General features: G+C 35.4%; 1 protein-coding gene across 33 annotated transcripts in view; it reads right to left on the reverse strand.

Moving 5' to 3' along the window:
• The window catches only part of LOC105493516 (estrogen related receptor gamma), a 643,478-nt gene that overhangs the window by 198,735 nt on the left and 419,684 nt on the right, over positions 1-25,059 (reverse strand). For 4 of the 33 annotated variants that reach the window (XM_071080699.1, XM_011761203.3, XM_011761214.3 and 1 more), the window contains 2 exons: positions 17,111-17,286; positions 16,551-16,669 (listed from right to left, as the gene is read on the reverse strand). The exons of 26 other annotated variants lie outside the window; for them this stretch is intronic. Coding sequence is in view for 1 of the 7 variants with exons in the window: in XM_024796487.2 (XP_024652255.1) it covers positions 9,334-9,404 (71 nt within the window). In the remaining 6 variants the exon portion in view is untranslated. Of the gene's footprint in view, positions 1-9,333; positions 9,420-16,550; positions 16,670-17,110; positions 17,287-25,059 lie in introns of those variants that run through there. 3 more of the 33 variants (XM_071080756.1, XM_071080705.1, XM_024796487.2) reach the window with 2 other exon arrangements.

A 25,059-nucleotide genomic window follows, 5' to 3' on the forward strand; every position in this document is an offset into this window, starting at 1 on the left:
CCGTTTGCCCCTAAGATGTGGACAGGTCATCTGTCGAGTTTCCAGAAGGGAACTACATATGGCGGGGATATTGATTGTTCTTATCCAAAGCTCAGTAGGAATTATTGAGGGAAAACAGGGAAAGGAAAAATTACTACAATCCATCTCATGAAACACTTGGCCAACGTTACACATTAGCTAACTAGTTAGATGTGTAAGATTGCAAGTTTTGGCCGGGAGCGGTGGCTCACGCCTGTAATCCCGGCACTTAGGGAGGCCGAGGCGGGTGGATCACGAGGTCAGGAGATGGACACCATCCTGGCTAACACAGTGAAACCCCGTCTCTACTAAAAATACAAAAAAAAAAAAAAAAAAAAAAAAATAGCCAGGCGTAGTGGGGGAACCTGTAGTCCCAGCTACTCTGGAGGCTGAGACAGGAGAATGGCGTGAACCCAGGAGGCGGAGCTTGCAGTGAGCCTAGATCTCACAACTGGACTCCAGCCTGGGCGACTGGGCAACACTCAGTCTCAAAAACAAACAAACAAAAAAATTGAAAGTTTCCTCGTGGAGCACATATGTCCCTGTGAAAACTCTACTCATAACTATGCCTCTTTTTTTTAATGGGAAAATCACAAAATAAACAATAAGTGATGGTCAGTATAGAGGCATTAACCTTACAGATTTAAAAAAACAATATGATGGTGGATAGTAAGAAATAAACTTAGGGGGTGTCAGAGAAATAAATGGAAATGAAGTAAGGAGTTTGGTTTCATCACTTCAGAAGCCCCAATTGAAGAGATGCCTCTCTCCAATGTCTAAGGAACCAAAGCATCTGTGACTCAGGGAACTGAGTTCAGGAAAAACAATCTCTTGAAAAACGGCAACTTCTATCCTAGCCTAGACCCACATGTACATATTTCTCCCCACTCTCCAAATTTTGGCTGATGGATTAGCCAGTTCAGGTAATAATGCTGACTGATGTTGTGAACTTTATTCATTCATCTATCTTTCTATCCCTGGAATCTCACGAGGCTGAGGGCTGCGTGCCAAGGCCATCGCCAGCACGTACATAAGGTCATCTGCTTATTTACCTGCATTGCTGTATCAAATATGCTGTCACATTTAAACTACAGAACTACTAAAATATCTGCCACAAGAAAACAAATAATGATAGCCAAATGATGGTGTGTGATTGGTTGACTGTACTGAGTACAGGGGGTTGTTACCTAGTAGTTTTATTAAATATGAAAGCAAAAGATTTATATTATGTGTGATAAGGGCAAGAATGCTGTAAAAGTGAGAAAATATGGCAACAGTGTGCTGTACATCACCAATGAGATAATTCTTTATCTAAAAAGTTGGCATTCTTAGACTTCCAACATGCAGTGCATGAAATTCATATATTCAAAGGAGACATCATAATAACCTGCTGGCTGGTGGTGATGGATATGTTTTTAATCCAAATGACCACAATCTTCAGTCTACCTGTCATGGAGGGCCAGAAAAAAATGGAATTTTCCTTTCATAACTCTTGATGTTGAAAGAGGAAAAACCTGGAAGAATGATAAGTGGCTCATTCCAATGGACAAATGGACAAGGAACTGAGAGAATGGGTGTGAATAAAAGTCATTGTTCCCTAACTAATGCCATTTTCACTTGTTACACTGGAAAAAAAAAGGGGGGGGTAGCGAGAGATGATTTCTGCCCCCTTCATGTCTAAAATGCAGTTCAAACTGCAACAAAAGCTGGAAAACCTTCACCATCATGTGAGGTAATTTACAAATTACCTCTTGCTGAAAAAGTCAGGGAGAGCCTGGCATAATATTTATCTATTAACTAAAACTTACTGTACAAACACAGCAAGAAGAGTGACACTGCAGAGCTTTATTGACTAGAAAGCCTCGCCTATGGATTTCCTCCTTTGAGGTTTAAAGGAATTCCTATTTCTCATTTACAGTCTATCAGAAAAGGTATATGACCTGCATTTTTAAATGTATATAAATCCACTCAGTCAATCAGCCTCGGCTGAAATTTAATGGATGTATCAGTCATCGTCGGTCCGGGGAGAGAGAACGAAGCACCAACATCTACTACCTCATCTCTGCTGCCTCTATTATACTCCCCGCCCCCCGCACCTTTTCTTTAACCTCACTAGCTTAGATACCTCGCTTAACTATTAAGTGAGGAGTCTTGCAAAGTTGTTGTTTTTAAAGAGAGAAGTCTGAGTAAAAATGAGCTGATGGAAATATAGGAAGACTCTGGCTATTTTCGCTTTTTAAAAACTTCATTTTCCCACCTGTGTCATGGCAATATTATCACACATTCAGCAAATATACAGTAGCAAGATGTTTCCATGACAAATTAATTACTTTCTAAGCATTTTATCAGATAAATAAAAATCACCACATGACGATAAAATCAGCTCATTCAGTTTATTTAACCCGTCCTTCAAGAAACTCACCTGAAATAGATTAAGGACCACCTCTCAGGCACACACATACACAAACACTCACACTTACACACTCATTTGCTCACTCTTAAACATATAAGCTGGACTCTCATACTGCTGGTAACAAGGCTTGTAAAGGCCTCCTAACATCAGAGCCAGATAGTACTGTTTACTGGATTAGTATGAAAGATGGTATTCCCATACATCTCAAAAGATAGGAGAAACTGAAGATGAGAACCTCTTCAAATATCTTTAATCTCAGTGTAATCTGCTAGAGTCTATACTTTCTCCCTTAGTACCTTAGTAGGTGACTTTTAGTTTTATTTTGACATTTCCTTTAATATCAGAAAATATTACGTTTTCATAGTCCTATTCTTACCCTAACACTCTAGGCAGAGAAGAAACCAGTGAGTGGCTAGGTTTCTGTCTTTACTTTGCTTTCCCCTTTGCTAATTTCAGAAAGTGAATCCAGCAATTATAAGTAGTGTGAGGCTGATAAGGAGTCACACATGCAAGAGAAATAGGTTCAATTCAAGCTTCCCTGACTAATCCTTATTATGACTCATTTCGACTTCAGAATTTGTCGGTTGAGGTAAGAAGCTAATTTGGCTTTGAGAAGTAAAATCTCAGTTTTTTACTTTCCTTCTAGTGCTATTAACAACCCCATTATCAAGAGCAAGTTTGTGGAGTTTGGGGGGGCATGAAATATTTATTGAGTACCTGTTCTTGCCAAGCATTTTTTGCATGCTATTTTATGAGATCGCTAGACTTAACATCCTTTAAGCAGTAGCATAAATTTCTCTGGCTTTCCAACTCATAGTCTGCACCATACTATCTTGCTTCCCAAAATAAAGTGCATTATTTTTAAAACCTGCACCCAATATCATCCTTACTCTATGACCCTGAGATTAACAGTCTGACATTCTGTGAGATCCTGTCAGGGAAACGGTAGCAGAAAGGACCTGATAGATTTCTCTTAACTGCTTCATTCCTTTATGCACAGATGCTGCTCCTTCTGTTTGCACTCATCAGCAGACCTGTATCCTCTCTTGCCATGGGTTCTCTCCTGCAAATACAACTAGGTTTTAATCTATATGTTTTAAGAAAACAAAGGAATCTGGCATTATGCCTGGACCAGCTGTGACATCCCAAAACAAAAGATCACCAGGCCATGCTGTCTTCAGTGCTTACGTAAATACCACCCTATTTATTAGCCTTGCTTTTGGGAAACCCCAAATGGTCACCTTACCTCCTGACTTATGAATCCATAAAAATGCCCATGATTTATTATTGCATCCCCCTTCTTCCCTATGAATGGGATAATGAAGTTCTTTATGAGAGGCTATTAAGAAGCAGCATGGATGCTACTATTTGCTACTTATCCCATATAATTAATAACACCATAACTGCTATTAGAGAGCAGTATTTAAAGTAGCCAGACTACCATAAATATGGCTGATTTGACTAAACTGTCAATGGCAAATTTCAGGAAGAACCACTAAAAGGAGATTTACTTTTGAAATAAATATTACAAAAAGGCTTTTATTCACATTTATTTTATTTATGTTTTGGTTCTAATGAAATCACTAGACTCACCAATTTACTAGATAATTATAAAGTCTGAATTCTTAAAAGCAAGTAGTTATCGCTAATTAATATTTTTCTGGGTGTCTCCTTGACAAATTATAATATCTCCCTTTTAAAATTTCTTACATATAGTTAGGCCATAGTTTTCTTTAAAAGGTGACATTCATGCCTTTAAAAACACCTTGGATGAAAATGCTGATCAAATAAAAATAAAACTAACACCCAGATTATAGATTCTCCAGTCTTATGAGAGAGGGTTAAGAAAGAAATCTGTAAAAGGCTAAAAAGAGATGTTCGTAGCCAGTAGGCTGTGCTGATACATGTTTATTTACTAAGTTTCAGTTCCCATTTCATGAAAATAAACACACTCTAGACTTCCCCCGATGAAACAAATATATTTTCATGTGATCGTAGGGTAAAGGAAGTTATTAGATATTCCAGGCAAGCCGAGTGTGGTGGCTCACGCCTGTAATCCCAACACTTTGGGAGGCCGAGATGGGTGGATCACTTGAGGTCAGGAGCTCGAGACCAGCCTGGCCAACATGGCAAAACCCTGTCTTTACTAAAAATAAAAAAAAAAAATTAAAATTAAAATAAAAAAAAACTAGCCGTGCATGGTGGCGCATGCCTGTAATCCCCACTACTCAGGAGACTGAAGCAGCAGAATCGCTTGAACCCAGGAAGTGGAGGTTGCAGTGAGCCGAGATCACACCACTGCATTCCAGCCTGGGAAACAGAGCAAGACTCTGCCTCAAAAAAAAAAAAAAAAAAAAAGATATTCCAGGCAAAGTTGACCCAAGCACATGAGTTGGTGAAATCATGTACATGTGAATTATTCTAGTCTTGTCCATATTAGATCAGAGAAGTTCTAATACCCTAACATCAGAATAAAAAAGGAGAGAAAAGAGTGCTCAGGAGGATTATTGCCAGTATGCCTTAAATTTAAAAAAATAATAATAAATGAGCACTGTGAGTTGTGGTGAATACAAACCAATCAAAGCAATGAGAAAACAGTTTACCTATTCTTGTACAGATGCAGTGAAAAGATTTTTTAAACGTTTAATTACTTTGTTTATCTAAGGAGCCTCAAGATATCTATAGATGTTCCCTGAAGTTGTCAAATAAATACTGAGCCAACTGCTGTTCTTGCAGTTAACCAACAACTAACGTGCAGGGATGTTCAAGATTTTGGCTTTCCTGGGTCACATAGGAAGAACTGTCTTGGGCCACATATGAAATACACTAATACTATGATAACGGATGAGCTTTAAAAAAAAATCACAAGAAAAATCTCATAATGTTTTAAGAAAGTTTACGCATTTGTGTTGGGTCGCACTCAAAGTCGTCCTGGGCCATATGTTGGAAAAGCTTGATAAAGGTTACCTTTAATTAAGTTTTGTCTCTGTCAACTTTGTCCTTCTTTGCCTGTCTAGAGTAGCAAACAGTGTTCCAGTGACTCTGTGAGAAATAGCCTGCTTTTCAGGAAAAGATAATTTAAGAATAAGTGAAAGTCTTTGTTACTAATTCTGTATAAATGTAATTTATTTTATTTATTTATTTTTGCTTTTTGTTTTAACTGCAAGGAAAAAATAGACAATGGCTTTTTTTAATGGCACGTTTTCAAAGCTGGATAGATGTGTGTGTGTGTGTGTGTGTGTGTGTGTGTGTGTGTGTGCAGGAGTGGGATTGTTGGTGAATGTGGGGGTGGGAAGAGAGAGAGATGGGATGTTAAATGGCGAAGTATAGGGCCAAAAAAGAATGGGTGAGAAGGAGATAAACTTCAGTCTTGCCTAACTCACCTGAATTTTATTGATGGACCTTAAATTTTACAGAGTTGCTTAATGTAAGGAAAATATTTCATTTTATTTGCTGCTGGAAAATGGTTTTAAATGCAGATAAAAAGGAATCAATCACCTCAAAGACTTTTTGGGAAAAAACTGGGTATAAATAAATTTTCTTACAGTAAAAAGTATTGAAAAAATATAAAAAGGATTACTGGTTACCTTTTGAGTTAGCAGTGTGATTCATTTTCATGTACATTCTGTTCCCCATATAGACATTGCTTATTTAAATGAAGGCTAGCACTTCACTGACTCAAAAAAAGCAGATCTTTTAAATTTACTTTGGAACTGAATTGAGTCAAGTGGGATGCTGTTAACTAACCCTAAACATCTAGTAAATTTGGCCGTGTGCGGTGGCTCACGCTTGTAATCCCAACACTTTGGAAGGCCGAGGCGCGTGGATCACCTGAGGTCAGGAGTTCAAGACCAACCTGGCCAATATGGTGAAACCCCATCTCTACTAAAAATACAAAAATATTAGCTGAGCATGGTGGCGGGCACCTATAATCCCAGTTAGCTAGGAGACTGAGGCAGGAGAATCGCCTGAACCCAGGAGGCAGAGATTGCAGTGAGCCGAGATTGTGCCATTGCACTCCAGCCTGGGCAACAAGAGCAAACCTCTGTCTCTCTCCAAAATGAAAGAAGAAGAAGCAGAAAAAAAAAAGATCTAGTAAATTCTAAAGTGCAAAACATCACATGCCTTTCTGTACATATAGAGCCAGAGGAAATATTAAAAAACAAATTCTCTTTTCATGACTTTATCATAGGTACTCAGTTAACAAATAAGATAAAATAAGATATAATTACTAGATATAATATATAATATTATCCATATGTATGTGTCTGTGTTAATCTATAACGTAAAAATGGGAGGAGTAGATTTTTTTTAAATCATAATTTAAATAAAACCCCCTACCTACAGCCCCAAATGATACCATGTTCTGAATGATTCTGAGGAAGAAAAATAGGAAAATTTGTTTCAAGTCTGGAAGCTACCAATTCCATTCACAGTTCTAAACTTTGATTTACAATTTATAATCATGTTCATACAAATTAGCTCGTCCTAGACCACAATGACACTACAAGTTTGTAAACTTATCTTGTTAGATACAAAATGATATCAGTAAGTCTTTAAAAAACAGTATGTTTAAACTTTCCTAATTGCAACAGTGTCTATTTCCATATAAATGACTTGTTTGACTGTAGTTTACAATTGCTTTAAGTATTTCTTTTTTGGGCTAATCAAGTAGGTACCTGTCCATGTGGTTTATTGAGGCACAAAACATACAGTTATATAGAGATTTACATGTTTGAAGACTTTCATTTAATAGTTAGTATATATTAATGTATATGCAAAATCCAAAACAATGCTTTGTACATGGTAGCTAACTAAAATATTCTGAATGGCCACATAAATGAGCATAATTGACATATAAATTATTTTATAATTTTCTATATCTAGTAAGGAAAAAAAGGACACAATCTGTGTAAATTATTCACTAAAAAATCAAATGTGTTATCCTCATTTTAAAACATCTGTTTCCAAAAGGACACACTGTTGTTTTATTTTGCTAAATCAATATCCAAAAATACTACTTTTCATCAGTTACACTTACGTTGAAAATCCCAAAGATTCCCTACCTAGAATTGCCCATATTTGAAGTGCAAAACAGGCTGAGCACTATCTAAATCTAGATAAAACCCATTGGTTTGTAATCTGCACAATGATCTATACATCTAAATCTATATGCAAATCGAATGCTTTCATGCATTAAAGCATTCCAAAGCACCAGGACCAAGGGAGCAGCAGGTTCTTTCAGATCCTTCCCCTGTTACTCTTCTTCTTTCCTTCTATTTATTTATACTAGCTACCTAAATAATTCACACTGCCTGCTTTTCAGCCCGAATGTTCCTCAGAAGAGGCCTACAATGAGCTATTGCAGTCACCAGATGGACTCATGAATGCAGCAGGTGGGGCAGATGGCAAGGCGCCCTGTCTGATGCTGCCTGCCTGGGCATGGACTGCCTTTTCCTTCCAGGTACATTATCATCATCCTAACACTGAGCGGTGTGTAGTTTGGGGGTGGGGTGGAAGTGGGACACTGGCAAATCCTTTACATGCAATACTAGAGAAATCATAAATTACCAGCTGCCCTCTTCCTCCTAGTCCCCCACCCCCAGCAACCCCTGATGTTTCATGTTGTTGCTTTGTTAGTGAGTTTGTCTTTTTTAAGACTATGGTGAAGGTTTCCGAAGCATTCTGGCACTATACATGAAGAATGCATCCATTTTAAACATTCCACCTCAGGTTTAAAAAGTGAAGAGAATTCAAAGGGAGTGATATGGGAAAACTCAGAAACATTATGGTGGGCGGGGGGGGGGTGGATAAAGCATGTTCACAAATATTTTGCGAAAATTAACGCGCAAACGAAGCAAAAACATAGGTGAGGTGACTCAGCTCATGTCTGCAGTGCTTACATAAAGGTCCTTTTCATATATGGAGTGGAAAAGATAAAAACCATATGTTTACAGCCTTTCGATGTTGCAGAAAATGCTGGCTGTGCCCATGTTGCAATAGTTCTTTGTCTCATATTTCTGGTGTCATTTCTAAAACTGTGGCATTTCCCTTCCAAAGTTTGTAATCCTATAATACTACAACACACACACACAAAAAAAATACATTGCATAGCACTTGCAATTGGAAACTTACAACAACATGATGCCAAGCTACCCTGAGACAAGCGCTCAGTAACATGTAGTATAAATTTTAATTGAGCATAAACGCTTGACAAAAACTCTCTCGAGATATTTCTGGCATATTCCGATTGGCAGTGGTGCCATGATACCATGATTTTAATCCTTCTATAAACTTAACTGATGCCAATATAAATCTTATTACCTAACTTCCCTGATCATCTAATTATAAACATCTAAAAATGTGAAAGACAATAATTTTAATGACCTGAAGCAAACCAATCTGTATCTTCAAAAATAAATAAATAAATACAACTCCTAAATAAAATGCATTCACTGAAGAGATGCTGCAAACAGAGAACTGCTTTGAGTTCAATCTTTGAGTCCTCAGGTAAATTGAAATCCCAGGCTTTTGGGAACTACCAGGCAGTGTTGTAGGAATGCTGGACAAAGACAATAGCTGTGAGATTATCTCAAGATTAAGGGCAAGGTTTTCTTATAAAAACTACTTTTCAATAGTCATTTACTTTGACTGGAATGATTTTACTAATTCAAACCTTTCCCTCAAAGTCAAACAACATAAACATTCTAGAGTTCAAACAAATCCTTCTTACCTTCTCTGCTACCTGGGAAATATATTGTCTTACATGATGTTTTAAAGCATTTTTTTTTTCCTTTTCTTTAATCAGTCTAAAAAATCATATACAAGTAATATTGAGCATTTTAAGACTTAATGGCAATTTTGGTGATCAAGTCTTCACAAAGTAAAATAATCAGGCCCACCTTTTAGCTGAAGGAGCACAGGCCAGATCAGACTTGACTGCTCCAAGACCCCAATCACATTCTCGCCACATTCAGGATCTAAATGCACAATTCCTAATTACATTCATGATGTGAATTTCACATCAGTTCTAAAAAGCCAAAACCAGAAAGTTAGGGTGAAAGTTTCAGTTTGCTGAAGTTTTATGTAAAAGTACTGCTACTTAAAGTCCAGATTTTATTTTATGAAGACTGACCCCTGTTTACATCGGAGACTTGGGTACGAAAAATCCCATTTTTAAATGTTTTACAGGCATTCACATGTTTTTATAACTTATTTCAGGATCTTAGTGCTAAGTCAGTGTCTCCATATAGCCAAATACTTTTGAATGATCAAGAAAATACAGTTTAATCCACTAAATTGATAACTTTAATGATTTCAAAAACTGCAAAAGAACACGTGTAATCTTTTTTGATGCACTGTGAGACTATAAGCAATTAATTTGACACCAGAGTGTTGGTTATATGGAATACACTTCAAAATTCATTTTAAACTGATATTTTCTGATTTTATTAACTATCATTAAGCTATGTACCCACAACCTAATTACTGTACATAATGGAGGATACTTAAAAATACTAAACAGAAGAGAATAAATATTTCTTAAGAAAAAAATACACTGGAAGGCAAGTGGTGTTAAATTAATTTTTTAAGATAGTGACTGTGGAATGGAAACATAATTTTTAGAATTGATGTAATTCACAATGATTTGAATATTCTTGGTATATTCAACGTGTGTTAAGATAGTCATAATTAAACTGGTAGGCAATATTACTTATAAAATAAAATTAGTAGCAAAGTCTCAGAAAAAAAAGCCATTTTAAAAATAAGAATAAGTGTAAATAAAGAATGAAGAAATGAGTATATAATTACAATTTAAGCCTGGAATATAGAAGACAATGAAAGTAATATATATTACCAAGATGCTACTGAAAGAGAATTATAAACAAAATTTTAATTTTTTACTTTTCAATAATAGTCTTTTAGTAAAGTTTACATTATATTCTCAAATAGATCCACCTTATATAAATGTCTATATCTGAACACATTTTTGGAGTGTTAGAAATCAATGTAATCACACTGGTCATTGGAGAAATGCAAATCAAAACCAAAATGAGACCACCTCACGCCAGTCAGAATGGCAAACATTAAAAAGTCAGGAAACAACAGATGCTGGAGAGGATGTGGAGAAATAGGAACACTTTTACAATGTTGATGGGAGTGTAAATTAGTTCAACCACTGTGGAAGACAGTGTGGTGATTCCTCAAGGATCTAGAACCAGAAATACCATTTGACCTAGCAATCCCATTACTAGGTATATACTCAAAGGATTATAAATCATTCTGCCATAAAGACACATGCACACGTATGTTTATTGCAGCCCTGTTCACAATAGCAAAGACTTGGAAGCAACCCAAATGCCCATCAATGATAGACTGGATAAAGAAAACGTGTCACATATACACCACGGAATGCTACGCAGTCATAAAAAAAAGGATGAGTTCACGTCCTTTGCAGGGACATGGATGAAGCTGGAAACCATCATTGTCAGCAAACTAACACAGGAACAGGAAACCAAATACCACATGCTCTCAACTCACAAGTGGGAGTTGAACAATGAGAACACATGGACACAGGGAGGGGAACATCACACACTGGGGCCTGTAGGGGAGTTGGGGGCTAAGGGAGGGATAGCATTAGGAGAAATACCTAACGTAGATGACATGTTGATGGGTGCAGCAAACCACCATGGCTCCTGTTTACGTATGTAACAAACCTGCATGTTCTGCACATGTATCCCAGAACTTAAAGTATAATAAAAAAGAAAAAAGAAATCTGTAATGACAATACATATATATGCAAAAAGCTTATATTTGCATGTGTTCAAAGAAGAGTTATGTGTATGCGCATGTGTGTACAGATATATATGTATGTCTCTCTCTCTCTCTCTCTCTCTCTATATATATATATATACACACACACACAATTTCTCTAATTAATTAAATTGTTATTTTCTTATTTAAGACCTCTTCCTGGATATGGCCAAGCCTGGAAGTTTCAAAATACATGTTATTCTGAACCTAATAAAGAAAACATATATCCAACCTTTAACCTAATATATACTAGAATTAGTTTAATTTAAAAAGAGAAACATACTTTTAAATGTCCCTTTCTCTTTGCCAAACAAAATATTCACAAACTGACTCAAATGCCATGATTCAACACAATGATCCATTTTCTGAATTCATGCGACCTCCTTTATTAACTATGATTTTTTTTGCCAGCTTTTTTTTTCCTATGTAAGTAGTGCTGATTTAAAAAAAAAAAAAATGGAGGTAGTATGTATACTCTCTAATGAAATTACTGATTGTACTTATTTGTGGTTTGCCGACCTGGGTGAAAATATAAATTAAGTCACATAATTAAACACACACACAAAATCTTAGAATAAACCAAACAATAAATATTTTTTTAGAGCTGGAAAATAACACACCAAATGACAATCAACTTTTAATTTGTAAATAAGGACAGTATCTTTGCAATATTAATCTGAAATCCTGGTTCAGGATTTACCTAATTTTTGTTTTATTTTGCTTTTCTCTTCTGAGAGTCTTAGAAGAATTTTCTGCATGTGTTTTGAGTTTATAGTTTTAAAAAAAGAGAAAATGAGTATATGCTCCCTCGCATGCCTTCTCTGCACCTAAACAGAGCCATTTACATAGCCCATTGAACACTGTTTAGTAAACAAGGCGGGTACAAGTCCAGAGTGGCTTCTATCTTCCAGTCCTGCCGTCTTTTTTAAAAACAAGGCAGGGGTTCTGTTTTTAGTACACACTTCGGTTCAGTGTTAATCCTGTTTTATGTTGTTCACACCTGCTGCTGACTAGCAGCCTGCTGATGGGCTGGGGCTCATGCTGCTTGGAGAAATCCCACTAAAACTAACGAAGAAGCTGGACAAAAGCTACTGTACAGAGCTGGAAACAAAGCCTGCCCAGGGTCCAGAAGACAAGAGAAGCAAACCCCACAAAATCTTTCCTGTCATTTGCAAATAAGGCTCCAATATCCCAAGTTTGCCATTAAACAAAAAAAGGCAACCAATTGCTTTTTTTGAAAAGTCTGACTGCCATTGGGTTATTTATATTCCTGAGCTTTTTATGTCTTTCGGTAAAACTGATGCAAATACAGTTTTAAAAAATGCTGTTGTAATCAGGTGTACATGTGAGTCACTACTTTGAGTCCTTAACAAAAGAATCTGTACTTAAATATAATCATTCATTTAAAATACTCTATGGTTAACCTTTCTACTCATAGAATTTTGCATCCAAAGTGAACAGAGAATAAATATATTCTGCCATCAGTGTCCATGGTGTGGCCAGGACAGTGACTCGTGTACTAAGACTGCTCTCCTCCCACCGCCCCCACCCGGCTGCACTGCATGCGCCTAATAGCAAACATCAAAAGGAATGATTTCTTTTTTGATCTTAGTACCAGCGATAAATCAAATTCAGTGCCACAGACAGGGGGGAAATGCACTACTAAGGAAAACTCCAAGGCTGACAGTGGGACCAGGCAGAGGCATTCGCTCAATCAAGTTTCAGTAAACGATGCCCACTCTTCTCGTTGAAACAAGATGTAAGCTGTCGTGCATTTACCCAGAATGCGAAAAACGTGCTGAGTCCTGACGGGACCCTAAGTTAAGAAGCACTTTGTACTGACATTTCCAGCAGTGGCATCAGAGCCCCTCCCTCCTACCTATCGACCGACCGAGCCAATTTCCTTCCTATCTGGGAGCCAGGTTCTGCCCGCAGGTGGGCCAAGAAAGCGCCTATTGGCCAGTGCAGGACAGTTCCAATAGGAGCTGCACATCTGGGGGATCAAATGGTGGCTCTGGGGTCATTTTATTACATCTCCTGAAGCACCTTTCCTGACTGCAATAGCCAATAAAGCATCCTGGGCTCCATTGCCAACTCAGGAAGTTCTGTAGCTGCCGGCTCCACAGTGGTGCACAGATTTCATGGAGCACAGTTTTAATGCTTCCCTGGGGGAGGCACAAAAAGCACTAACTAGCATATTAAGGTTCTCTTAACGAATGAATGTGAGGACGAAATATTTGAGGTGTTGGTATCTTTGCCCCAATTTGTTTTGAAACTATTTACCCTTAGCAATGTGCTCTTTCTAGGGGGTTACTACTGTTTTCTAATAGGAGGTTTCTCTGGCGTTTGTGACATGGTCTTCCTCAGCAGATGCAAATTTTACATGGATTCTCAAAAGCAGCAAAGCAACCACAGAAGAGATAGCAGATAAATGCACACTTTTTCAGTGTGTACAATACTTTATACTTGGCAGCTATTTAATGATGCTAGAGAAAAAAAAGTTGCTAAAAATGATATTATAAGATACTTGGTATAATTTTATATAGAATTCATCTGTCTCCCATCATCTGTGACAGCCCATCAGAAAAATAATAAAAAAGTTGTTGCTTTCAATTTGATTATGGAATATGAACGGTAGAGAAATAAATTTAATTATTGTGTTGAATCATGTGAAATTACTGATACTTGACCATTGTTTGACCTACAAAAATGGCAACTTCACATGCTTCTGCCTAATATAACTAGAATCCCATTACCTTACTTTCATTCAAAAAAGTCTGATGTTTTATCAAGGAATTTTATGATTTCAAACTTGACCTTCCTATTGTTTTTTCCCTCAGAAAGCCACATCAATTTTTTTTAAAAAAAATTAATATGAAAATGAGAGAACTTATCCAAGTCTATTTTAAGACTGGAACCTATGAAGGGCTTGGGTACACAGGCCCTAGTGGTAAACATTTCATATGAAATGAAGTTTTTTGCATGTAAGAACATTTACATATTCAATGGAGTGTTTACTATATCCTCCCCTTTTGGTGAAGCCACTGAGCAATGCTATGTAACAGAACAGCAAATGCTTCATTCCAAGTGCCAAGACTGCACGATAATGGAATATGATAGAAAAATCTTATCCTTGAGGTCCTTGACTAAAGGATTTGAGACATGAATATTTTTTTTTTTCCAGCGTCTTTGTAAGTTTAGTCAGGACAAAAAGATTTCAGTGTATCAGCAGTAGTGGCGGTTTTCAGATCAAATGATATTTAGTGTTTTGCATGTAGTATTGGCGACATGATGAATACCCTCGGATAAGAAGGAAAAAAATATAAGCAGCTGTGCGCTTGATCAAGGTGCGCTACCTGCTGCTGCCTCCCAGCACTGCTGCTAAGCTTGCCCACTTCTGAAGAAAGTGAAGACCACCTTATTTTGATTATAGTGCTTTCCTCGGGCAGGAATTTTTATTTCCATTTGAATCTTAAACCATTACATTTCCAGTGATGCATTTTTATGTTTACAATTGACATCTTCATAAAAGAATGAAACCTTTGAGCAACAGCTCAAAAGCATGAAGGTTGCCTGCAGTAAGTACTTACATTATTTTACACCTAAATGGAGCCCAGTTGTTTTTAGTTAAAATTTAATAAACCTTAAACTGATGACCTTTCTTCCACAGAAAGGTCCCGAGTTGCAAAAACGAACTTTCCAATGAAATATATTTTAAGGAACTAGTGCTGAACAAAGGGCTATTTAAAGCTGAATGCTTTGTCAATTTATCAGCTTGTGAACATTCTGTTCCTGAATTCCCCACTGCTGCTGAATGTATAGAACGGTGGTGCCTTGCTTAATCGAATACTATTGATTCGAGTGTGTCACAGTGATCTCATTGAGAGTAATCAATAGTAATCCAAAATCAATCAATCTGCTCTTGCACTATCATTTATCAAATCTGAATATGCCAAATTATTTGTAGGCGTCAAATTACAAAGAAGAGAAAATGGCAGAACTGGGAGGGTTAATGGTTTATATTGAAGAAAAAACCAATATCTCTTTTTTCAAGAGGAGGTGCTTTAAGATGGACTATTACTTAGACAAATACATTTATCTTCTCATTAAAGGATCCTAACTTTATAATTAATCTCATTCCTTTCTTGAAAAGAAAAAAAAAAAAAAAAAGATTTCTCCTGTAGGAGTTTGCTCGTTCAGCACAACTCACAGATGCCCTAACTTATTTAACCAGAGCAGACTAGCATTTTACAAGTCTGATCAGCTAAGTTTCAAATACCTGTAACCCATCTGCTGAAAAAACAGGGGAGACTGGATTGACATAGGGCATAACTGCATCTTCTAACATCAGAAATGATGTTTAATAGAATTTGAGTGGAGAAAGGAGTACTTAATTTCTCCAGAGAACGTACAGCAGAGATGCACCTGCTTATCAAAGAAGCTGCTGTTGATGCTGAAGTTTCTTTTATCAACATATTCACCTGTAATTTCGTCAAGGTAATAAATCCCTCTATTCATTACAGCACACTCAAAAGCACCCCTCCTATTTAACTTGAATGAAAAAAGGCACAGAGTGTCTAAAACATTTACTTTTGCTAATGTAAAAGTGTTGGCATTTTACTTCATTCCCGATAAGCTGGTGCCAGTAGAAGTGATTATTCTTTTCTTATTCAAAGCCTATCAGCATTTCGAAAAGCTTTCTCAATCTTATCAGGTGTATGAACAGCACAGTTAACTGAAAACAGTTTGTACTGCACCTCTCTCTTTCTGCCAAGCTATCTGATAAACCCCCAACTAACTAACTGTATTTACACACAATCAAACATAAGTTGTATCTTCTATGCACTATAGCCAGATTCGAGTTTACCATAGGTTTTTCTGCTGTGACATTAACTTAACAAAAATGTCAGCCTCCAGTATCCCAAACTGACAACAATCAAGAAAACACTATAAAAGCACTCAACTAGAATGCACAACAAACAGAAACAAAAAGATAAACAAATATAAAAAGTTGAAGGCAATCTCTTTGGAATTCAGAGGGAAAATGAAGTGTACACTGTATGCAAATATGGGTGAATATCATGCACTTACCTTTTACCAAAGTAAATGACCCTTTAATAAAACAGATGAATAGAAACAGAAATTGTGAGAAAATACTGCTGGGATAGAGGAAGGGAAGGTGTTTAGGAAAGTGTTTTAGAACTGAGCAGGCATTCCCCCCACACTTCAGGTTATCTCAATGTGGCAGCAGAGAAGTTCTATAATGTAAGCAAAGGAAGACAATAGACAATATCACCGAACTTACCCCAGAAACTGAAGACAAGATAGAAAGCAAGGCTGTCACATATGGTGACCACATTCTCAGGATAGATTTTCCAATCATTAAAACCCTCATAAATGCTCTAGACATTAAAGTTTTGTTCACTATAAGAAAATAAAGAAATAAAAAAATACAATTTGAGTTTTTAACCTCTTATTATTTGTCTTATTCTTCAGACTTAACCAACTGAATAGTTCAATATAAAGGCATGAAAAAAGAATCATCATTCACATTAAAGTAAATAGATGATCTGTTCTCCATTTCTATCTATTAATAAATGCTTAAACTAGTTCATGGCTCATATGAATTGAAAGACACACCTAATCATTTATGGATAGTACTTTGGAGCATGAAAGATATAACAATGACATTTCTAGAACATAAGAGAAATCAGAAATCTACTTGAATGACTGAGTAACAACAAAATCCTGACCCTAGGAAAGAATCTCTGCCTGAGCTTCTGTGCATACATTGTCCATTTGTTCCTCACCTCCCTTTGCTGAATGACTAAGAGAGAACAGAAAAAGGCGGCCACATGCTCCCACCTGAGCCCAACTCCTGATGCTGTCTAGACTCCAAGAACAGAATGAGCCTTCCTTTAGATGTGTAGAGCAATAAGATGAATTAGCCAAGTGTGTAGTTCAGTACAATTCAGCTGATGGTTGCTTTTCCATCTGTGACACTATGATCCCATGACTGATGAGGCAGGTCTCATTCAAGTCTATGGATAAAAGGGATGCTTCCGTCATTTCATAGGACCCAGCACCAACTGTATACAGTCACTTTGTCATAGGAAAAAGACATGGTTCTCACCAACCATATCCATCTTTCCCTTTCTTTGGTCATGAACGGTTGGTTACGGGTATGATATTCCTCCTCAAAATATCTGATCTGTTTTAATGAATTAATGGCTGAAAAGAAATTAAAAATTGTCAGAATATTCTTTTATTTATTGAAAAATGAGTACAATTTAACATGCCTATCTTACATTTTTGGAGAAGTTGATGTACTAGGATACTTTAGAATTATGGAGGGCAAAGGGCAATCAATTGAACAACCTCACAGTTTATTATTTTTTTCTCTTTAATGAATACCTCAGTCTATAATTTTTTATATGACCTGCTATTTTGGTTAATTTTGGATGCAGTTCTGGATATATGATTAATATGCAGTTACTATTATTTTCAAAGCAACGTAAGTTCTTATAAATATTGTTACATAATAACTGCCTTGAAAAGTATCATTTTAAGACGTTTTAACTCACATTGTGAGTATGAAAAAAATATATATTTCTTTAACGAGTCCTTTGTTCAAATTCTCAAAAGCCATGAAAAATGAGTAACATCTTTCTAGAGTAGATGAAAAAGGAATTATCATTTACAAAGACATTGTTCTGATCATGGGGAAAAAAAGAATTTACTGTGCTTCTGTCTATTTTCTGTGCATAAGTTCTTAATTTATGTTTTAATTTTCTCTTTTTTTTGCATATTGAATATGCCATACAAAATGAAAGCGTAAGTTTTTTTTCTTTTCCAGAAAATGTATGCAAAGTGCAACAAAAAGAGGTGTTCCCTGATAAAGGTGGATTGTCCATGTTCCTTTGGATTCTCCCCTTCTTTAAGTTTTTATTTACTTCACAAATAAGAGCAACTGAGGTTCACTACTTCAGAGACTTTTGTCTTTCTAATCCTATTTTACTTTCAGGGTAGTAGAAAAATTTCGACAAGCCTAAGTTATTCTCTTTTTTTTTTTTCTTGGAAACTTATTGTTATCTATGCTATCTGTATTCCTACAGTTCATTTTTAAAGATAAGTAAGCAAGCAAGTTGTTTTTTCATTACATTTATACTAGCCATCAATCTGATATGAGAATTTACTGGTAGGTTCCCTTTTATTTAGTACCATCTTAGCCAACTGTTTGCAGAGAAGGTGTATAATGAAACAAAGTTAAATTGACACGTCTGTGATATGCCTGACAGCCTTCAGTATGCCCAATATTAATTTGTTTTCTTTGGCTAGGTAAGTCTTGCCAAAGCATATTACACATAATGTGTACTTCCAACCAAAATGATGAAAAGTATATATGAAATTTTGTTTCACTCAAAGAAAAATGAGAAGTCACAGAGGAATATATATGACAAAGATTATTTTTTATAATTAAAATATAAATGTACTTTTCAGTTCTTTTAGAATTTAATCTAATCTGAAATAGGTTCCCTGTAAGTTTTGGCAATTTAATAAGTATTTAAAAATTTTAAATGCCAAAACCAAGTGTTTTCCTTTTCTATATTGTTTGAAAGAACTGCATATAGTCATAGGTTGTATTTCTAATTGTTAGTGTTGTGTGTTTTATAGCTACATTGAAATGCACGTAAAGATCTATGCCAGTATACTGAAATGGACTTTAATTGACCAGAAATAAGCCACTTTCTTTAAAACTGTGCCTTTTCTTTCATTGTTTGGCCTTAGTAAGTTACCTTCCAAGTATACGTGCATTGTCATAAATTAAAATGACATATCATTTGAAGAAATCAAAACATCAAAAGCAAGTTTCCCTCAAACATTTAAAAAATATTTTTAAACATTATAAGAGGAAATTTGTGTATATACACACATATATACAACACTAACTAAATCTAAACTCTCCCAATTCAATAGTTTTGGATAATTGGTTAGAAGATACATTTGGAAAACCCTGTATAATTGATTAGAAAACACATTTGGAAAATACTGAGAAATATTGTCCAAATCATAGAACAAGAAACATGTTTCACTTCTGGAAAGAAAAAGTAGAGTGGAGAGAGGTGTGTGCTAAAACTCTGAATGGAAATTATTTTATTAGCTAAGGTTTCCTAGACCTTACAAAGTACAAGTCTAAAAATGAACTTGAAACAAGAATAAAAGGCCAGGTAAATCATGCAAAAGTCTGTCATTTCCTACCCTCAGATAATAAAGGAGTAAACTTTGATCTGATAGACTGGCATAAAGAAGCGGTTAGCAGAATTTTTTAAAAAACACAATAGCAGTAAATTTGTTAAAATGTTATGGAAATAAATAAAGGTAGGCAATGAATCTAGGAATTTTAAACAGAATATGAATTAGAACAAGAATTAGAATAGAAAGAGCAATTGCATAAGTGGTTTCTCTCAACACTCATTTACTAAGTAAATTCACAGACTTCTAAACTTACCTCTTAGAATAAAATTAAATAATTCTGAAATCTATAATGTACTTTATAGAAATATAATACTTATTACTTTTATATATTTGCTTTTAGAAAAAGAGCAAATGACATGTTTATGTAGTGCAGATAAATGAAATTCATATTTTGCATTTGTTTGAAAGCTATCATGCTTTACATTAAGATGTATTTGTCAGGTCCAATTGTGTAAGAAAAGAATGTAGCCAAGAGCTAATTCAAAATTGTTTCTTGGATATGGGCCCAAACCATTAAATTATACATTTAATATCAGTAGTTTCTTTCCTATTTTACAAATTATTTATGATTTCTAGATACTGAATACATGAATAACAATAACGTGAAAATTCTAAAATCAGACACAAACTGACTTACTAGGTTACCTGTTAACTGTCTAATACACACTAGTTAAATAAACTCAGTTTAAAATCAGATCTGTAAATAACTGAAATACCAATTCCAGGTTAAAGTCATGCCTGACAAATTTAACTGGCAACTAACTGATTAGAATAATGCTTGAGATCTATTTCATTATATAAATGCACATGAATACTTTTAGCAGCATATGTATAATCTACACAGATTACCTCTTCCCATATACATGCATATTTCACATGCATACTATACATGCACACAAAGATACTCCTGTGTATCCTATTGACTGCTTTGAGTTTAAAGGACCATGTGTGTATTTATTTATTCATAATATTATAGATCATGTATATCCACATATACATGGCTATCAAAAAAATCAATGACAAAACATACAAAATGCAATGGAAAGATTGTCAAGCGGCAGAGATGCTTGGTGTCATCCTTGCACTATCAAATATACACATAAGTATGATTGGAGAAAGAGAGGCTAAATATTTCACTGTCAGAGAATGTAGAGAACTGCAATTCATTTCTATCTCTTGTGCTTTAGGACAATGACAATTTAATACAATGCCAGTGGATGTAAAAGAGATAAAAACTGAACAAACTGGGCCAGTATAATCAAAGATTTTTCTCCAGAGAGCTGGCTAGGGCCGGAGCTCATATGCACTTACAACAGATCAACATTGTATTGTTTCTCTCTTCCATGAATTTGCTGTGAAGCAAAATTCAGAGCAAAGCTTAAGTGCTGCAATGATTCTAAAGTTCTGTTGAGATCCCTCAGACCCTCTCCTCTTATTTCTAAAAGCTGGATAGGTGATGCTAAAAAGTTTATTTGATATTAATTGGTTTAATAGAAATCATTGCTATTAATTGTCATTTGTATGAAAAAGTATCTCTCATCAGCATATAATTTATTTTATAAAATAATATAAAGCAAAACCTTCAGTGCTTAACATCACTTTACAAGTAAGACAAAGAAATATTTTGTTTAGTCATTGGGCTAAAACAAATGTTGAGGAATTTTTCGTAAGTGATACGCACTTGAGATTGGGCATTATGCCTACCTTCCAAAAGAACGGTTTCTTCTTTGTCTGTAATTCTTACAGGAGTGAGGTATTGTGAAAGTATTGTTAAATAGAATCATAGAGAAGTTAGCTGCCCTCTTTGATGAATAGCACCAGGTATCTAAAATTAATTGCAAAAGTATGGCCCGGCTAATGAGATGGTCCTTATCTTTTCTCAGCACAGGAAGCACAAGTATTTTTCTGCTGGCTCAATATTTTAGGAAAATGCCTAAAGTGTTATTAACTAAGTAAGAAAAAAACTGATTAAAATACCCCAAAGAAATAAATTATTATAAATTGTAAAATCTGAAAAATTTAGAGTTAAAACTGATTTCCTGCATTATTTTTAAACCTTCTTTTCTTTTCTTTTTTCACTTTAAAAAGAACAACAACAAAAAAATCTTTCCTCCTGCTTCTATTAGCATTTTTAAAAGCTGAATTAATTACTATTCTTTATAAAATGGCCAATATATATTATAGGTCAGATTAAATCAAAGAAATATATCAAAGGCCGTCAATTTAGGAAAAAAAAAAAACAGAACAATGATACCTTATTTGGGGAAAACACTAGAAAAATGATCATCTATGCAAGAGAATTAATGGATATCCACAAGGGCTTTGCTAATAACATGGGTTAATTACCGCTGCAACACACTAGGCTCAGTAAATAAAGCAGCAGTGCCATAAACACATTAAGATGAGAAACCATCACTATAAGAAGAAATAGCCAACACCATCACCCTTAGCTCTGCCCAGGAAATGGAAAGCTGTTTTTTAGTCCTTTCTATAAAAAAGGATTTTTAAACTTACCACCAAATGTGTATAGGGTAATACATAAATACCCTGACACAAAGGGCTAGTGGAAGATGGGGTACCCATCATTTATCCACCACTCCTATTCAACATATATTTCATTAACTCAGGAACACTTGTTTTTTTGTTGTTTACTTCAAGAAGAAAAATCATATGTTATATAATACTCGTCATCTGGCCACTTCAACTATATGTAGTTTGGAATATGTACAATGATTATTTAATTTTTAGGAAAATAGAATTAATCTGCTCACTTTAGTAATGTAATGGGCAAGGTTACAAGACTACAGCTCAAGAATGCTCACAACTAATTGCAGCTGGTTGTCACTTCAAGCAATTTAGAGAGAAATCATCTGAAAACCCCACCAACACCACATACCTTTAAGGCTGCAGGTGTTTTCAAGATTTGCAGGGAAAAAATAAAAAACAAACCATGAAGAAAAGTCATGTGGGCTCCAAGTCTAGAGTTTAAGTATTCTTACTCGAAAAAACAAAGTGTCTGTTCAGAGTTCTCAAATAACATCACATCTAAAGGGACTTGGCCAAGCTCTTATCATTCCCTAAAAAAAAAGAGACATCCCCTCTGATTTTGTCTTTTTGTTGTTGTTGTTACTGTTACTGCATAAATTTTTCCTTTCTGCCTGTTTTATCACTTATAATTTGACATTATGGAATTACTTTGGGATTGTTGTATTTTTTTAAATTAGTATAGATTTAAAAAAGGAGAGATGAGAAAAAGAAAAAACATGAAAACCCTGAAACAGAGAGTGAAGCATGCAAAATAAAACTTGTGTAGCTCCAAACACGAATCTTAAAACACAAAACTCAAATTTTCAATGTCCGGACTTCAGTGATCAGGCTGAAATTTACGAAACTGTTCCCTCCTAGCCTTGTCTGTTTTGGAGTGTTTCAGTTGCCTTTCCTTCTTCCAACAGCTGTGACAACTGTTAAAACAGTCAGTAAAATTAAGTCCGCTCTATAATCCTGTAGTCAATGTTACATTTTAATCAGAGGTTGAAAGGGATTCATGTGATGAGCACACTCATTTAGAATGATTAGACTGACACATATGTCAAAATGAGCAGATATATTATTTTCATCTATTTATGCTATCAGCTATTACTGCTATTAAATGTGAAACAAGCTTTCAAGTATTATGTTCTTTAATGTGCTGGCACATTTCCTAAAATAAAAAAATACATAGTTAGAGGTTAACATTTTAAGCTCTCTTAATGGTGGTCAATAAATTGTATGAATCTTTTTAACAACCTCCAAAGCAGAAACTGTCCAATATTTTCCTCTAAAACTGTGTAACTCTGGTTTCATTTCTGTGTATACACACACGTGATGGGGTTTAACCCAGTACAATTACTATGAATATTAATAGCATGTATAAATTCTGTGGTTTATTAATTGAGACAGAGAGGCAGATGCGTTGCTTAGCGTTAGATCTTTCTGTCTGTCCAGTGAACCACGTAACCATCAGAACTGCAGGCAGACAATAAATCTGTATTTTTTAAAGATGACTTTTAATTGAGCCCAAAAGAAAGCTAGTTTGAATCTTGCGCCAAAGCCAAAAGGACATGTGCCTTGATTTCATTTAAATGCATCTGCTTTAAGAGGCTTATCTAAACGAATTATTCAAATTAGCTATAAGAAGTTAAATTCAAGGAAACTACTTCAAAAAGAAGGCTCTGGGGGATTTTAAAAGTTTGTTTTCTTTATTTATTTACAAGACAAAGTTCAGAATCTGGGCGTGCTTGGATAAGACATTCTTCCTGACACGAGGACATCTTAAACTCTCCAATTCTACAGCCCGAAGTACACTAACCTTCAAACTACACTTGAGTGGGCAGTCCTACCTTTGTTTATTTTTCATTTTTATTTTTACACATCTTAAAGTTGTTTCTTCCCTTGAGTGTTTCAAACTGATGCAAGCACAGCCTTATAATCTTTCAGTTCCTCCTAAATCCATCTCTTGGCTAATATTCCCTGTGTGAGCGTGGACGTGGGTGGATGTGCATGTGTGAGCGTGCATATACACACACACTCACACTCACGCTCAAACATACAGGAGCAGCCACTGAGACTGCAAGTCACTTTTCATCTCTTAATTACAAAGCAATGCAATATGCAGTCACTAAGGACAGCTAGTGGACATCTACCTATAATGCACTACCTCATCTTCTAGAGTTTGATATTTTCTTCACAATCTATAGAGAAAAATGTTTGCCAAGGGCACTCTTTTCAGAATTATAACAGTTGGTATTACTGTAATGTGAAAGCAAAGCAATATAACTGACTCAACAGAAAGGGAGATAAACCAGTGACAGCTCTGGTGATATACTAATATTTTATCTTAACAGTAGGTTGAAATTAAGTTTATGACCTACTCATTTACACAAAAATGCCTAATTTACTTCTCGTACCCCCTACGCACTCCCCCCCTTTAGTAATCTAAATATATACTTCCATGTGCATAAAGATATTCATAAATACTAATTAAACTGCATGTAAGAACGAAAGTACCTTTCTATGTTTTCTGGACACAATAAATGAGACAAATCCACACTCTGAACAGAGTTTATTTAAGAGGAAAATTTTTAAGTCACTACTGTTTCTTCTTTAGTTATTTTTCCCCCCCTTAAATATTTATAATGTGTGAAAATCTCATGTTACCTAATGGACTGATTTGTCAGTTAAGTGCTGACTTAACGCTAACCATGCAAATAACATTATTCTAGCTCAGAATTGCATAGGGCTAGTTTTTAAATTGTTCTCTGAAGGAGAATTAGTAAATGTGCAATTTTGCCTCTAACTCTGCGCGGTAAGAAATGACAAGGAGCTGAAAATATCTGTCAAACTGCAAATACATAAGAGGCACTCAATAGTATAAATCATTTTGAATATTGTATTTTAAAACATCTTTCCTTGGGAAAATGGGTCCTAGTAAAAGATGCATTTTAACAGTTCACTAAGCATTTGTGCCAAGTGCCTATTCTTAGCACCTGAATAAGAAGTGACTGTCACACAGCTGTTTT

This window comes from Macaca nemestrina, chromosome 1 (genome assembly GCF_043159975.1).
Source record: "Macaca nemestrina isolate mMacNem1 chromosome 1, mMacNem.hap1, whole genome shotgun sequence".
In the NCBI taxonomy this organism is placed as follows: Eukaryota; Metazoa; Chordata; class Mammalia; order Primates; family Cercopithecidae; genus Macaca; species Macaca nemestrina.